General features: G+C 38.3%; 1 protein-coding gene across 1 annotated transcript in view; it reads right to left on the minus strand.

Moving 5' to 3' along the window:
- ARHGAP10 (Rho GTPase activating protein 10) overlaps positions 1–17,751 on the minus strand; it is a 330,784-nt gene that overhangs the window by 40,352 nt on the left and 272,681 nt on the right. The window contains exon 19 of the mRNA XM_047855976.1: positions 14,482–14,632. Within this exon, the coding sequence (XP_047711932.1) occupies positions 14,482–14,632 (151 nt within the window). The remainder of the gene's footprint in view (positions 1–14,481; positions 14,633–17,751) is intronic.

The following is a 17,751-nucleotide window of genomic DNA, read 5'->3' on the forward strand; positions in this document are numbered from 1 at the left end:
ACTGGGAAACAAAAAAGGTTCACAATACTTTTATGCCGATTTTAAATAGACATTTTTCCAAAATAGTGATAGTCAACAGTCATGACTGTTTAAACGGTCAAACTAAATTTAGTTCAGGTAAACTCTCAATAAAACTAAAATTTACCAAAATATATTTGTTGTATTTTCTTTATTATACTGCACTGATTCAACAAGGCTCACTTATATATTATAATTAATGTAAACAAGGTATACCAAAAAGTAAAAAGCTAGTCTTCTTAACTATTATTGTCATTAGTTATTGGCATTAAGACTTTCTGGGGGAAAAAAAAATCTCCAAAGTCACAGTGGAAATCAATGAGAAAATGTGACTAGACAAATAAAAACTCATCCTCAGTACAGAGAAATAAGACTCATGACTAAACATGATCTATTACACTTTTGAGGGTGACTTTAATCAAAATTAGGTGGACTCTTTCAGCAGAAGGGGGTGAACAAAGCTGCTGTAGTTAATATCCTTCTCTTGGGCCTGGATCCATTTTCTTGTCATTCTTTATTTTCTATCTTTTAAAATAGGGCTGCCCAGTAATAAATAACCAGTATGGTCTTGCTTAGAGTATTTTGACATCTTTTCCCAATTGGTGTCTCTTCTCTAATGACACTATACCCAAGGAAGACTTAAGAACCAAACATTCAGGCTTTATGACCGATGCTGAGGAGAGCTGAGCAGGTGGCAAAGAGAGAAAAGATATCCTCAAGAATAAACATCTGTCACAGACGCAGACAGACAACAGCTTTGGGAACTAAGCTGTTGGGACAAGGCTGAAAGTGGAAGGGAATTACAAATGCTGCACTAGGAAGTTTCGTTTGTTTGTTTTGCTAACTTATATAAGCCTGTTCAAAACACAACCTTTGAAGGAAGCAGGGACATAGTCACGCCGCCCTAGTTTCCAACATGTGGCAGATATTATGACATCAATAAAATCCCTTTCGAGCCACAGACATCTTTCCTCCTAATGTTACACAGGACGTGAAGTGTACTGAAAAGGAGAGGGATGCCCTGTATCAAATACAGTACTCCCAAATCTATTTCCAGTATTTTCTGACATAATTCCTACTTCATTAAAATAGTCTGAGTTGCTATATTTCACCATGTCAAAAAACAGATTCTAATGCTGCCCTGACTGGTGTAAATTAGAATAAGCCTAAATTTGTTTTCCCTCCCCTCAGGTCAGTATGCTGTTAGACTTGGCATTGTAAATAAAACCTAACGCCGAACAAAAAATATGGAAGTGACTTGTATAAATAAAGCTAAATAAGTCCAGGAGCTGGTGAGAAGCTTCAGATATATGAAACAGTAGAAGGAAAACATTTTCCACCAATTTTCATAAAACCAACATAATAGGGGCGCCTGGGTGGCGCAGTCGGTTAAGCATCCGACTTCAGCCAGGTCACGATCTCTCGGTCCGGGAGTTCGAGCCCCGCGTCGGGCTCTGGGCTGATGGCTCGGAGCCTGGAGCCTGTTTCCGATTCTGTGTCTCCCTCTCTCTCTGCCCCTCCCCCATTCATGCTCTGTCTCTCTCTGTCCCAAAAATAAATAAACGTTGAAAAAAAAAATTTTACAAAAAAAAAAACCAACATAATAGATGGAAGGGGGACCAACAATGGAATTTTAAGGCCAAGAGCAATCAAAGAATTCATTAATGATTCAGTGCAGGGGAAGAGTTAGCATGCATTAAGCAGAGCTGTTCTCTGAAAAGTGTTAAGCACAGGTTCAAACTATACTACTTGACTCATGAGAAATAAGACGTCCTAGAATTGCATACTGGATCAGGATAATGACCCATCTAGGATAGAATTCTACTTTTAATAAAGACAGCCAAAGACAATCTAGTTGTCCACGGCCTCACATTTTCTATCCAAGTCTTAGAAGTACATCATTATGTCTACTTGCTCTCAGACCACTGGGTGAAATCATTGCAGAGAGTGAAAAATCCAACAGTTCCAGCTCTGAGTAAGGAGTGTGACTTCCAGAGTGGTTCACTCTTACATTACTGCTCCAAAGGCAGGATTTTCAGTTTCATCCAGTGTTTTTTTTTTGTTTTTGCACCTTGTCCTTAGCACTAGCATTCCCAGAATTATTGATCTGCAGACATCAGGGTGGCAAGATACCCAGAATAATTACATCATATTATCTTATACATTAGCTTTCCTTAACTGGAAAAATAGACACACACACACACACAGCTCCTTTCTTAAACTAATTAGAATAATAGAGATAGGTTAGGAAACTCAAAGTTTGACTTTAAAATTGAACTTTTCGAAATGCTAATTGGATATTCTTTTTAAAAAGAGCAAATCCACCCCTACCTTTCAAAGGCAATTCTTCTTAACCATCCATAGAGTGGAAAGTGGTAAATGATTACTGTTGGTAAAGTTTAGGTTCTTTGATCAGAAAATCTGCCCTAAGTCTTACATTAGGGAAAAAGGGGGAGGAGGCCTAAGAAATTAACCATGCCAAATGCCCATTAAGGAAAGAAAGCTAATTGTGTTTCTCAGCAGTGGGAGGTGCACTGAGACAGGTTATAACTGCCAAATGGAAGGAAAGGTTCCTCAAGTCCCACTTACCCAAATTCTCAGTTCTGCTACAAGTTAAAGCAATGTCATGCTGGGTAGGGGGCAAGATGTCCCAATTCCTCTCATTTCATTTTGCCCTCGTCCAACAAGACAAACGATAATGGGAACCTTAATGAAGCTAAATAACATGCAGATTAATGACAGTCAGTGGCTAAATGAGAAGAAATCACTTGGGTAATACAATTTCTTTATCTGAAACTGTGTCTAGGAAAGGTTATCTCAACAGAATAACCTCCTACTCTCAATCCCAAAAGCAAAACAAAACAAAACTATATACAGATATGCATCTCCCAAAAAGATTACGTAAGAGGGAAAAGGCAACTCCTGAACTCTAAATTAATGCATCACATTAAGGCATAAAAAGATGTAATGAAGTAGCCATAAAATTATACAGCAAATTTTATTTTCTGTTGCCCAAAGATTTAAAAAATGAAGTATGATGATTGCCCCCCAAATCTACCACACAGCTAAGATACACCAAACGTGTATGCCAGGAGAAGCTCATGAGGGAATCAGCTATGTTAATATCACATGACGTAAAACATAAGACCCCATTATAACGTTATAGCAGCAGCTAATAGGCATTAGGTTACAACTCCAGGAACCACCTCTACCACTTGCAAAGGTCGATGGAAGTCTGTAGCAATTCAATTATAAAGTGAATAAGACCGGTTCAGTTGCAATGTCAATAGAAGTCAAAGCAAATTGCTTTACTCTGTAAAGCAGAGAGCATTTTTACAACATCATCACAGTCCTGAGGTATTATTTACAGACTCAGATTTCTGCCTACATAAACAAACAAAAAATATAACAACCATGTACTATTATCCTTAGGAACCAAAAAGTAATCAGATACTGAATCAAACTGTCTTCCATAAACTTCTGAGGAAGCCTGACACTTTGACAGCTCAGGAAATTTACATCACTGCTCAGAACACAAACTCCAGTCCAGCTGAGACAATGAGGGCTGCTGGACTCCTGGCTATTTACCTGTCTTCCTCCCCTGCCAGCTGCCTCACCTAAGGAATGTTAATTATCATCAAAGGTCAAATTAAGACACTAGAAACCAATATGCCTAGGCATTATGCTTGACAAAAATAAAAGACTGAGTTACATTTAATTTCAAAGTATACTGTATATGAAAATATATTTGAAGCCCTCTACTTCATACATGAAGCCCTCAACAAATAAGCTCAAATTCTTGAGTATTTACAAAACAGTGGGTGGTTTACAACTCATAACTCATATATTCTTGGCAAAAAAAAGAAAAAAATCACGTGAAATTTTACTGCCCCAAACTTGTGAGGCCTGGGGGGGAATTTGCCATGATCATAAAAGAGAGAAAGCACACGGATTTAAATCCAGCTTACTTCATTTTTTTTAATGTTTTTTTTTTGAGAGAGTGAGACAGATGCAAGTAGGGGAGGGGCAAAGACAGAGGGAGACACAGAATATGAAACAGGCTCAGGCTCCGAGCTGTCAGCACAGAGCCCGATGCAGGGCTCGAACTCACAAACCGTTGAGATCATGACCTGAGCTGAAGTAGGTGGCTTAACGAATTGAGCCACCGAGGCGTCCCTAAATCCAGGTTACTTTAAATCCAAACTTCACCACAAACAATTCTACCAGTCAATACAACTCTTTGCTACCTAAGTCTTTCCAGTGATAGCTATCCCCAAGATGCTAGGACAGTGTGGCTCTGAGACAGCAGCCCAAGTAGAAGGTGAAAGATATTAAATCAAATGGGAAACCACTAAGCAGCAAGAGCCCTCCATTCTCACAGTGGCACCAGTGAAGTCTGTCCAAGTCAGCTCTTACCGGAACAATGGCATAGGAACAACAGCATACGCTTCTTGCTAGGGAATCTGCTTCGTTCTTTCCACTTCAAATCTTAAACTTACACTTAGCACACTAAATACCGAGCACAGCTTGCATCAGTGTTAAGCTGAAACTTCTGTGACTTCAACACATAGATATTTATATATTTATGTGGTATATACTTATGTGATATATATGTATATTCATGTGTTTATATGCATATGTGTGTATAACAATATGGTGCATGAAAGTAATATGTACAAATATGTATAACAATATTTGTGTATGACAAGTAATATGTATGTGTGTATGACAAGTAACCAGTAATATAGGAAAAAGAATTACAGGTATGTATAAAGAAGAAAACCATGACTCTCATCCTTTAAGTATAACCACTGTCATAACTGATTAATATGCTTCCAGATTTATTTCTATGCTTATACATGTACTTACACAATTTTTCCTCTAGAAGTGAGATTATTCTGAAATTTCTGTTTACAGCTTGCTTTTATTCACTTGAAAGCATACCATGTGTATTATCTTTTTTAATAAATTTTTTTAATGTTTATTTTTGAGAGAGAGAGAGAGAGAGAGAGAGAGAGAGAGCGAGCGAGCGCGCACGAGCAGGGAAGACACAGAATCCAGAGCAGGCTCCAAGCTCTGAGCTATCAGCATAGAACCCAACGCGGGGCTTGAACTCATGAACCATGAGCTCACGACCCGAGCCAAAGTCAGCCACCTAACCAACTAAGCCACCCAGGCACCACCCCATGTGTATGATTTCTGGGAAAACATTTTTACTATCATCTGAAGGCTGGAAGTGTGTGTGGTTAGTAAGGGGCTTCCACCATATACTTGAGTTGGGCTATAGAACACAGGGCCCTCTTAGGAATACATCTGTACAACAGAACACATAGAATACTATACAGCAGTGAAAAGGGGGAAGGAAAGCTCCCTGTAGAAACATGAAAACCGACAATGAGTACATTATAATTTTTTTTTAATTCGGTACAACTGGCTGTTGGGTGAAGAAGAAGGTAAGAATACATTCATATCTGCTTCTAAATACATAACGGATTCTGGAAGATGGGTGAGAAACGACAGGTTAACCATGTGAAACCACTGCTCTGCAATCATTTCTGATGCACACAAACAGCAATTTCACATGGCGTGATCCTACTAACGGTGGTCAGCAATCCAATTTGGATCCCAACTCTGAAATGATTTAAGAAACTGTAGGTTGAACTACATGAAATTCCTGATGCTTTAGTACTTTTGACTTAATGAAAAAAATTTTTTTGAAATGCTGATATTAGATAACTTTGGAACCCAAAGATGGCACTTCCATATGGCTTAAGCCAGTAGCGTCAGTGATTGCAGATGCCCTGTGCAGGTGCAGCCTGGTGAGGGGAACGAGCTGACAGGGTAGAGCGGACACTTGTCACTACATCATTGTATACTTTTTTTGGTTTCAAACCAAGGAACCTATTACCTATTGTTGTAATTTTTTTAATAAAAGGAAGAACAAAGAGGGGAAAAAAAAATACCAGCAAAATCCAATATATTCAGGCAGCATCAAATTGCTGATTGCATTCCCTTTACACATCTCTAACAACCCGCTGAAGCACCAGGTACCTGAGAGATCTGCACTACAGCTAACACAAGAGCAGGCAATTGTCCATTTTGGTAAATGGTTGCATAAACCACATGAAAACAAACATGTCACGGAAATAAAATGACTGCTCCTCCCTCTCCCCCTCCCAGAAAAATGAGCACCCCCTTTTCTCTTGGAGGGCCCATTTCTGTCACCGTGCGTTGTGCCCCAGGTTTACAACCATACACATCTCTGGCTCTCTCTTCACCTGCATCTCCTTCAGTAAGACCATTATTCTGATTCCAGTACTTTCTTACAATGAAAAAACTAAGAATCATTCCTAAAATTAAAAAAGAATAAACTGACATACTGTTTGAAATGCAGAGCATCTCTGAAAGACTCAGAGGCAAACAGGCCATGTCTACGGACTCCAGGGAAGAGAAGATGTCACTGCAGCACTTGTGTTAAGCACACTAGCAGCGTGGAAAAGGGGCCAGGCTGTGGGATTGCACTGCCTGGGTTCAATCCTGGCATTGTCACTGGCCAGCTGTGAGACAGGTGACTTACTGATCTCTGGGCCTCAGTTTCCTGAACCATAAAATAGGGATGATCATAATACTACCTCTCAGATGGTTATGAGGATTATCTATACCTAACGAACATTGCTAAAAACAGTGTCTGGCATATAGTATGGTATATATCACTGATCACCATTATCAACCCTCCAAATTCTGTATCCTGTTATTGCATTAACTATTAAAATTTTTAAGAAAAAGAATATACCTGTCAAATAACTGAGTAAATACTTAATATTATTCTATTCTGACCCAAAGAGAAAAATAAAATCATGACCATAATCACATTTGAAGCCCAAAAAATCATGCTGCTGATTTTAATTTTTTTTTGAGAGAGAGAGAGAGGGAGACAATATACGTGCAAGTGGGGGAGAGAGAGAGAGGCAGAGGGAGAGAGTCAATCTCAAGCAGACTCCACACTTGGCACAGAGCCTGACGTGGGGCTCGATCCCACGACCCTGGGATCATGACCTGAGCAAAAATCAAGAGTCAGACGCTCAACCAACTGAGTCACCCAGGCACCCCATGCTGCTGACTTTAGAGAATACTAGTATCTGCAAAACGTCAGCCTGATAATTCATTTTAATAGGTTTGAAGAATTCTTTTCATCCAAGAGTAACATTCAACTTCCAGATACTGCTCGGAGGGTACACAGCAATGCCATGGAAAGCGGAATGAGCCCTCAGAGGGAACCAAGCTGCAAAGCTGCTACCCAGAGTTCACAGAGGGCAACTAGAGGGGACTAGTTACAGGAGTATTCTCCATTATTGACTCAATCTCATTCTTTTTCGTCAACAGCTGGTAAGAATTCAGTAAGTAAAAATGAGCTGCCACAGGTTTGTTTTGTTATATTAATTGTAGACAATACCCTCCCTTAGTGGTAATTTTTATCATGGTTCAAAAGAGTTTTTTCTGGGTAAGAGAAGTTACCTGGAATTGGCCACATTGAGATAATACCTTCCCCTCTTTAAGATTTCTGCTCATCTTCCTGGCTATCAAAGAAAACGCTTCAAATCACTCACTCTTGACAGCCTTAAAAATTCTATTTCATTCAGGATAAACAATACTTTGGTTGGTTTGAAAAGATGTTTCTTAGACAGCCCAGCTACCTCCTACGCTGTAGGAGTTTCAAAAAGGGCTATAAAGAGAATGACAGCTGCTTGAATTCAGAACTAGAAATTAAAATAAAAGCTATTAGAAGTGAAGAAAAAACCCACACCACAGGGAGACAAGCTTTAAAGAATTTTTCTCTCTTCTATAAATTCTAGTTACCTGCCATGAACTTATTTTCACCACAGAAGCAGCTATGTATTTTTTTGAAGGCGTTAAATAAGCCTTTTCCCTCCAGAGAAAGGGGGAAATGTTCATCCCACACAGAAGCATAGTTAAGATTATATAGGAAGTCATATAAGAAGTTGCCGTGTGCTTTGTTGCTGACATTAGGGGGGCTGAGCTTCTGGGAGGCTTCTGGGGAGACGCCAATGCAGGGGAGGCAGCTTGCATGATTTATGGGTACGCCACAACTCAATTACAGCCCTGAAATTTCTGGCTGCCTTTTCCATCCCATTGATCTCATCATTGTAACAGTGAGTTGAGAAATAATCTGTCTACATATACTGTCACTGATTCAAGCCTGGTCTTAGATTTAACTTCACAATACAGTAATTCCATGTCAGGGAATCATAACATTGCCCCGAAGAAATGGCAAGGGGCCTTGGCACTCAGGAAGTTATTATCCAGCGTCCACCCATGAAGTGTCATGCCAAAAAAATGATAAGAATCAAGGGAAGATTGCCAAGCTTGAGCCGAAGATCTGTTTGTGCCCAGTTACTTAGGGTTGGTTATAATTCTGTGTCAAGCTGATCAGCTTATGTCTACAAGAAAATGTCAATAGCTGTAGAATGTCACTGAAAATTCCCATCAACAATGGTTTTACTGTGGTTCTTCTTACATTGTGGGGATGACAGGACGGTTACAATTCACTGATAAAAGCATGTTTTCATGAAGGCAATTTCTAAAGACGCTCTCTTGGGAACTGAGATTTGAGAGTACAGAGCTGCCATGACTGTCTGCTATCCACCCTTGACTTCTACTGAAATGATCGTCTTTTAGTTTGGTGGTTGCCTCGCAACCTTTACCTTCCCAGCACGAGTGAATGTGGATATAGGTCTGTGCGGTAAATAGGGGAAAAGAAATGAGCTCTCCATTGCTCACGGTTATGAGACTGACTATTCTTTCTCTAAGAAGACATACCATTTAGTACTATTTAATATTTTCCTCTTTCCACTGACTTTCCATATATACTATTTACACTAATACATTGTACACTATTTTTATTAAACCTATTTTCCAAAGCAGTTACATATTGCACTATGTATTGAAGATGCTAACAAAATGAGGTATTTCCTTCCTTTTGATGAAAAGGTGGTCTAAATATTAAAATGTGGCTGAAGACATCGTTTTGATTATCTGCTTTCATTCTCCACATCGAGTCAGTTAAGAAGTCCCAACAGTTTGCTTTAACACCTGTCCTAGATTTATCTTCTATTCCTAGTGCTGGTTCAACACCATACCAACCTAAACCTAAACTACTTAACCAGCCTTTACCATGGCCTTTCTGATTCTTACAGACAGATTTAAGTCAGATTAAACTTCCTTTAATATTATTTTCCATGTGACAACTCTCCCTTGCTGAAAAACAGTAACTTCTCTTATCATTCTATATATAAGGCACGTTTCTCTCTCTTTAATAATAATATTGAATAGCAGAAGCTAGGATTTGACTGTTTACTATATACCAGACACTATATTAAGCATATTAACCACCTAAACCTTCTCAACCATCCTCAGTAGCACACATTATAACTACTATTTTGTAGTTAATACGACAGATTTAGAGAGGGTAAGCTATCTGAGTAGAATCAGAATACAAAGTCCTCAGACCAGACTTCTAACCATCATTCCTTAGGCTGACCTCCCCTGGTTTGGCAACATCTCATTGGGTTCACTGGTCACTACTCTTCAACCCTGCCCCCGTCTGACCAAGCTGGCCTTTTCTTTACCCTCCTGCCTTATTCTTACTCACCATTGCTGCCAGGCCTTCATTCAAGCTAGTTTCCTCACCTGAAATCATGCCCCAACCAACTGCCAAAATGGCTCCGCTCAAGGAAACCATGACACCTTTCCCACCTACCGCAGCCCTGGGGTTGCCTTCCTCAGGGCCCATAAGGCCAACAGCCCAGCACTGGGCACTTGCTACCATGCTGTCTCATTCTTTTACTGTACAGTGACAGAAGGAGAGTAGAATATCGACGCCTTGAAATAGAAACCATGTGTAAACATGATGCAGAGTTTGTAAAAATTCTTCAACAGATACACAGAATTCTGATTTTAGTCTCTAGTATGAGAAAAATCACTAATTAATGATAGAGGCAGAAAATCTCCAAACTGCCAGGGGCATTCCATACTTTAGGATTAAAAATCTACATTTCAAAAGACCTTCCAAGAGCCTCCTTTTTAGCTTTCTATTCTCTTGCTTATGCCTCATTCATTATTCAACAAGATTCTTTCCAAATACCAAAGGTGGCTCTCAGCATCACTCTCATTGATATGGGACATTTAAATGTTAGGTAATCATTTAAAAATCTACCTGGGTGTCATTTCGGCTGAAAGGACATCTACATACAACTTATTTATGCTACTCTGATTTTAGAGACTGATCCGTATCACAGTATGTTCCTCCTTAGAACAGAAGGGAAACGATCATGCTTCGTTGTTTATCTATCTCCCTTTTAACAGTTACATTTTCACTTTATGCTTATAAGGCTCTCCATCCTTGTCACACTGTAGGACTACAATAACACATGTTCAACAAAATGTGCTGCAGTTAGCACATCCGGGATCCAAGTGTGAGAGTGCCAACCCAACGATACCCAAGTAAGACCTACTCTATAATAATATTAAATCTTGCCAACTGGCTTGCAAGATGATTCTGTTTTCAACTTGCTATAAATCATATTTTTTAAGTTGCCTAAACAAATAAACTGCTAGATCATGTACAAAAGAAGATGGGCAACAGAATACCTAACTACTTAAGAAGATACAAATAAAAACTAGTCCTATGAATGCCTCATTCTGTTTAAAATTAGAACTAGCATAAAGAAAGAGCTTGGTCAAAATTTAGATGACCACCATCTTGTCTCCCACTCCCCAAATCTCTTTTAAAATTTTTCTTTGGCCTTGAATGAGAATAACAAAGAATGTATCTCATATAGCCTCATGAACTTCCCCTGTACTTGGGAGAATTACAACAACAAAAAAGGTGTCTCTTTACATAAGAGGTAGTAAAGGACATAAATATGGAATGAGCAGGAGAAAATGAACATACATTATAAATTTGTCTGGAGTTACTTTATTATGAATTCTAAGAAAATAACACAGAAAGATCATTTGAGAATGAAAGCAAACCTCTGATTTTTAGTTATCTTTTTAGCACTTTCCAGCATACCTCATATTTTTCTATTTCACAACAGACCCAGCCAAACTTCTCAACTTTGAAGTTCATGAGATTATTAAGTGCTATATAAAAATGAACAATATGGCTTCTACCAAATAAAGATAAGGACTTTAGTAAAGATTTAATAGCTGCTCTATTTAAAGAAATCTAGCCAGATAGTATATCCATTTCAGTTCGTATTAATCATCAACAAAGATCCGTGAGCAACTAACTAGAATTTTAAAGTCTTTCGCAAATAATAAGTTTAATATCATTTAATCATATATTACAAAGAAAAATAACGAGCACTGTGTATATAATATGGATAAATGTGCCAAAGCCAATTAAAGTCTTTAACAAAGTAAAGACACTAGGCGTCTTTAATTAAACTGGTCACCTCTCAATTGGGATGGGGGTGGGGTTGAATATATCATAATAAAATTCATGTCTAACAGCAGAGGGTTTCTCTCTCATTTTACGCCAGCTTGGATTCTCTGCTTCCAGGCCTATCCTGCTTCAGCTCATGTAATAGGCTTGCTGACTCTTTGTTAATAATGACTTTTTGATCTGCCTGATGTTAAATTGAAGCCAATTCTGACTGTTTTCCAGGGTTGGCTAGTTGGTACATCACTTAGTTTCATACCCTACTCAATGTAGAAGAAGAAATAACATATTACAAACACTTAACTCAAATACCAAATCTGTGACCAAATCATAAGGCTGAAGAAAATCTCCGATCATCTAATCTAGCGCCTTGGATCTTGACAGATAATCCACCTAAATTTAAACAGTAACTATTTGTCCTATATTTCATTGAGTCAAGATTAATTTATACTACACTGCATCAATGGGAGAAGGACACATCTACATTTAAAAATCTCTATCACATTCATCTAAGCTACAAAATTGGGAAGAATAATCCACCAAAGTTGACTGTAATGCATATCTTCACCAGACCTAGTGAAACACAGGAAATTGACTCTACTACCACCAATAAGAAAAAATATTAAAAAGATTAAACTTTTTGAAACCTTCAAGTTGACAATTATAGAACTCAGGCTACTGAAAAAAAAAAACATTTAAGTACTAGGGACAACAGATTTTTGGGGGGGGGGGCAGAGTTTTTCAATATGCTAAGTATAGTCAATAACACAGTTTTTTAGTATGCTTCCCCTGTATGCTTCCTTTCAGAAGCTCTTCTCTTCATTTATCCCCACCACCCTGCCTTTTTTGGAAAATATAATATGTAGACCCTACTCTGTTCTTTCTGAAATAATTCTTTTTCACACAACCTGAGTTTCACTAAAGCTTACCTACAAATAATTGGGGGGGGGGGAGGAAATAACTTATAGTTTTTAATTGCTTTATCTTATGACCTCTAGATAAAATAAAATTACTCTGTGACAAAATCATGGACTTTCCTGATTCTGACAATTTGCAACAACAACAAATTCCAAGGCTACAATCAAGACAGATTAATGTAAAGTTATAAAATACAAAACATAGAATAAAACACCATATAAATAATGAACATAAAAACAGACTAAAGGAATTGAATATTTCACAATCTTTTTTCCCTTATAATCAAATAATTAAGAATTATTATATGACCTAAAATCTAGGAAAGCTATGATTATATGCCATCGTGAGCATTCCCATAAAAGATGTACCAAGCACCACTTCAGCAACTTCTTACCCATTAATAATCACTTTCCAACACAATGGTCAAAAGATCAGTCACCATGTATACTGATTGGATATTATGATTCAATTCCTTAAAATACCAAAAAAGTAGATGTGATTCTAAGACAAAGAGTCACTCTTTGGTCATTTCCTTTATGAAATACAGCCAATTTGGTTTTGCTCAAGGGCCAGTGAGCCAATGCAGATTTTATTCTACATCTCCTTGACTTCTTTTTCTCTTCCTACCTCCCAACATTTGCCTCCTTCACTATTTATTAACACTTCCACCAGAGGACAAGTGAGATACAAGAAAAGGTGCAATTCAAACCAGTCAGTTTTACTCCTTATTAGCAACTCTGTTGAGAGAGAGTGAGAGTGAGAAAAAAAGAGAACAAAAAAAAGTTAGGTAGGATCAGAAGTTGAAACTAAGGTCTTAAAAGGAAGCTCTGAAATTATAGGTTGATTTTAAGGATTCATGCCCTTCCTCTGGAAAATAAGGATCTGATTGTAAAACTAATAGTTGTATCATATGATGCCCATCTTAAACGATGTGAAAGAATACCGGCACACGTTAGCCCCCCCACCGTGTTATTACAGGAAGCATTCTGAGGCTTCCTGCAGAGACTCCCTAATCAGTTGTCACTTGCTTGCATGGATCTTTCCATATTAGCTACCTGGACATTTGACTATATAGCTCCTTACGATGAAAGGTACTGCATTTGTTTCTGTCTTCATTCCCTTCCTCCTTCTGACAATCACCTCATACTTCCAAACCAATATAACTTCACTAGCTTGCAAGGATAATAAATGAAAGATACAAAAAAGAAAAAAAGGTTATAACAAAAAGAAGAACGAAGATTAATTATGAATTCAGCAAATGTCCTCAAAAGTTCCCACAACCGAAGAGTCACAGTTTCAGACATGCCTAATGAACTAGAGGTTCTTAGAATCACCTTACCCCTCCATGCCAATAACCGCATGATTACACATTGGCAGTCAGTAATTTCTACGTGGCACACGGTCTTGTTTTGTAGAGATCAGTGCATAAAATTCAAATTTCCAAGCTTTCTTTAAAAAACTAGGCAATCTGACGATACTGAGACAATGTGGCCACGTGACAACAAGTAACTGGAACATGTTAGCCAGGACAGGACAGTAGAACTTCCTTCTGCCAGAGTCCCACTGCACCTTAGTTCACTGCGCCTGACCCCTGAAGGCAGGTCACTTCGCCACGCCTACTGTACGATGAGGCGCCAGCCTTGCGAGAAAACGTGGGCCAAATAAGATGCAGAAGCCCTAAGCTTCAGTGCAATAGAAAACTATGCCTTTAATCTAAATGTATTTAACATTAGACTATCAGCTCCTCTCAAAAGATCTGCTTTAATTTTAGTTCCTCTTCCATTTGTCTCAGAGTTATGTAACCTCACAGGAGGTCACACAAGTTTCCTAAAAAAAGAAATTTAAGCTGTCTTTTAAAAATAAAAAAAGAAACATGCATAACAAATAACAAACACAAACCTGAAACTCGCATTTTCTCTCTGACAAGAAGGCTTTACCCTCCTTGTTAATCTCAAAAAATTATCTTAAGGTGAAAAGAAATTAAAACACAAAGGAAGGAAAAGAATGGCCTTCCCTGAGGACATATGATATGCCATACTCTCAACATGCTGTCAAGCAGAAAAATAGAATCAACATCTTACCATCTTCCAGCTCCAGACAAAGATTATACACGGCCACGGGTCTCTTCGTCCTCTGGCCTTGTCTCTTCGATTGCCTTGGTGGAGCATTTGGGGGTGATGTTGACAGGGAGACTGGCTCCAGGAATGTCGCATCGGGCGGGGTCCTAAAAATCTGCCATCGAAGCATAAAGGACATTAATTGTTTCCCATGAACAGAAACCTGTGTGTTGCAATAGTAAACCAGTATCAAGCAACATTTGATTTGGAGCTCATCCAAAACAGGCTGGAGCCAAAAATCCATTCCTTCAAATCGTGGGTACAGGTCGTAAGTCTTTCATTTATTTTCTTAACAGAAGATTTCAAAATACAATTTCTAGTTAAAATTAAGTAAAAGCAATGTCCAATCATTATATTTCAAAATAAATTCGTTCCAAAACTAAATATGTATAATTAACTTTACCAGGTATAGACAATACCACAGATATTCACCCACAAAGAAAGTAGCCAGGATAAAACATTAAAAGTAAATATCCCATTTAGTTTCATACAGGGTTATGTTTATGCCAAATGCTGGTCTCAATTTTTTTCAGCTACATAAACAGAAACATATGACTGTAAATATTTTTTACACATTTAAAAATAGCTTATGCTTATGAAATTACCTTTCAGATTCCCAGGTACATTTTTCATAAAATACTTTATAGATTTTATCAATTACTGCCTTCCAACTTCCCTTAATAATTTCCCTTCCATTTATGAAACCTAGAATATTAGCACCTTGATAATCTACAGTGTCACTCATATATCAGCAATAATAACATTAATTAAAATGTGCTGCTTCTTTGCTTAACAATTTTTTTTTTCTTTTGAGAAAAGCAATCTGTCCCATAAAGGGAAGCATATCATGCAGAGGTAATTTATAATAGACCTTCCACAGCTGCCAAGACCTGAGTTCAGAGGTTTCCTGTCCCCAACAACACTGGAGACCCTTCAGCCTTCAATGAAGTCATAAAATAAAATATTTAGACACATCAACCTAATAGACACTGCACCTCCAAGAGGCCTGATGCTCCCCAAGTGAAAGCAGGAAACAGGAAGAAAGCTTGCTACCATTAAACAAAACATAAATATAAAACTCACAATAAAAAAGGCACTGTGGGAAAGCCCCACTGCTGCAAGGAAATGATTATGCATTTAAATAAAAAAGGCATGTGACCCGTGTATATGAGTGAGGGGATCACATATGCATATCACATTTAACAACTAACTACCATGTCAGAGTTACGATCGCAGAGTCTAAAAGTTCTCACCTAGAAACTATTATATACCAATAAAAATAGACAATTTCAACAGAGCATTTGCTTTATATAGTACCATACTGCCCCCTCATGCGTAAATGGGATACAAAATGATTTAAATTACTGTGGACAAATATTTGCTAGTGAAAATTTAATTTAGTGCTCCAACTGGCAACCTGCTAACACCATATTTCCACAGACTCTGTGTTCCAATAGGGCACTCCAGCAAATAGCAAACTACTTATCTGCCTTAAAAAATCCTCTGCTGTCTAAACTACTGTCCACAGCTGGATTTATTACCATCTGTCACTACTCAAATTAAGGAAGGTTGTGGAGTGGTGGGAACAGGAGAGAAGTTAGGTTGAGAAGCGTATGACAATGTGAAGGAGAGAAGTTGGGAAAACTTACTTCCATTGAAAGAAAACAGCCCGTGTGTGGCCAACTGTTGGAATAGCTTCTTACCTATGTTTGATCTTTACAAATATGGGAAATGCCTCTGGGACAGTACTGAAATAGGAAACCAAACAATACACAGAGCCAATACACCCAAAGCCTAAATAAACAATGGGAAAGTTACATCCCAGAACTGATTCTGCATAGCTGATAATCTTCTGAACAGACCTTCCTCTAAGACCCACCCCGATGACTGTTGTTCCCTCCACACACACCTCAGGGTAACAAGATGGGTAGGAGTGTGGGGGGTAGGGGGGAGTTGTGGGGAGCGGCTCAAGCGTTCAGAGCCATACTGCAAGCCACCAAGCAAGGCAGGACCTGAGAGTGCAACTCCAATGCTCTCAGGGGAAAGATCTGAGACATCCCAGGGCTAAGTATGGAATTCTGCAAGCCTCCAGAATACTTATGACATGGTTTATATCAGAATATCTGCGAGAATATTATTTAGCCATAAAAAAAACACAAGGAAATCTTGCCACATGTGACAACATGATGGACATGGAGGGCATTATGCTAAGTGAAATCAGACAGAGAAACACCAATGCTTCACGATCTAACTTACATGAGGAATTTTAAAAAACCTAACTAATAGGTTAGAACAGATTGGTGGCTGCCAGAGGCAGGGGGATGGGAGTAGGGGGCAAATGGATGAAAGCAGTCAAAAGGTACAAACTTCTTCCAGCTAAATGTATGTGAGGTGACGGGCATTAAGCAAACTGATTGTGTGGTAATCATTTCACAATACATACACGTATCAAACCATTATACTGTACACCTCAAACTAATACAAAATTTTTATATCCATTATATCTGAATGAAACTCAGGAAAAATTCTATCTGGGAATGGGGACTGGGCTTCAGGTTTATTTGCTTTTCTTTGACCTGCACTTTAAAGCTTCCAGGTGATTCTTGTCTGGAGCCAAGGCTGAGAAATACCTACTCAGACAAACATTCTACAGCATTTTATACTTGTATTGGATGGACCACAGTCAAAATCAAAACACCAGAAATATTATCTCAGAAAAACTGGCACTGAACACACACAATCGATTCCTTGGACCCGCTCAAGTCATAATTAGAGTAAAATATTTCAAAGATGCTAAATGCCGACCACTTCCTCAACAAACTCCACGTTGTATTAACATTTCAGAGTTATCCTGTCATCTGAATTTGGTGATACCAAGGCACCTTTGCTCACTTGAGAAGGCACTATCCTGGCTTGTAAGTCTTCTCAGCTATGAATGTATAGACTACTCCTTAAAACATGTGTAATAAGGGCCATAACACCTAGATCTCATGTTATTACAGACATTAAATGAGAAAATGTTTATAAACTGTTTAGTATAGCACTTGACACATCATAACCAGAAATAAATGGGAGCTACTGGTATTTGTAATATGATCACATGTGATAATAAAAATGGATTTAGACCTTCATTACTCTGCTCAACCACTGTTTTGAGAGGGCACTAATTCTTTAAAGTCTTGAATATTCCTCAAATCCACTGTTTAGTTATTCTAAACACATGATTCTAAAATG

The sequence above is a fragment of the Prionailurus viverrinus genome, chromosome B1, assembly GCF_022837055.1.
Source record: "Prionailurus viverrinus isolate Anna chromosome B1, UM_Priviv_1.0, whole genome shotgun sequence".
Lineage (NCBI taxonomy): Eukaryota > Metazoa > Chordata > Mammalia > Carnivora > Felidae > Prionailurus > Prionailurus viverrinus.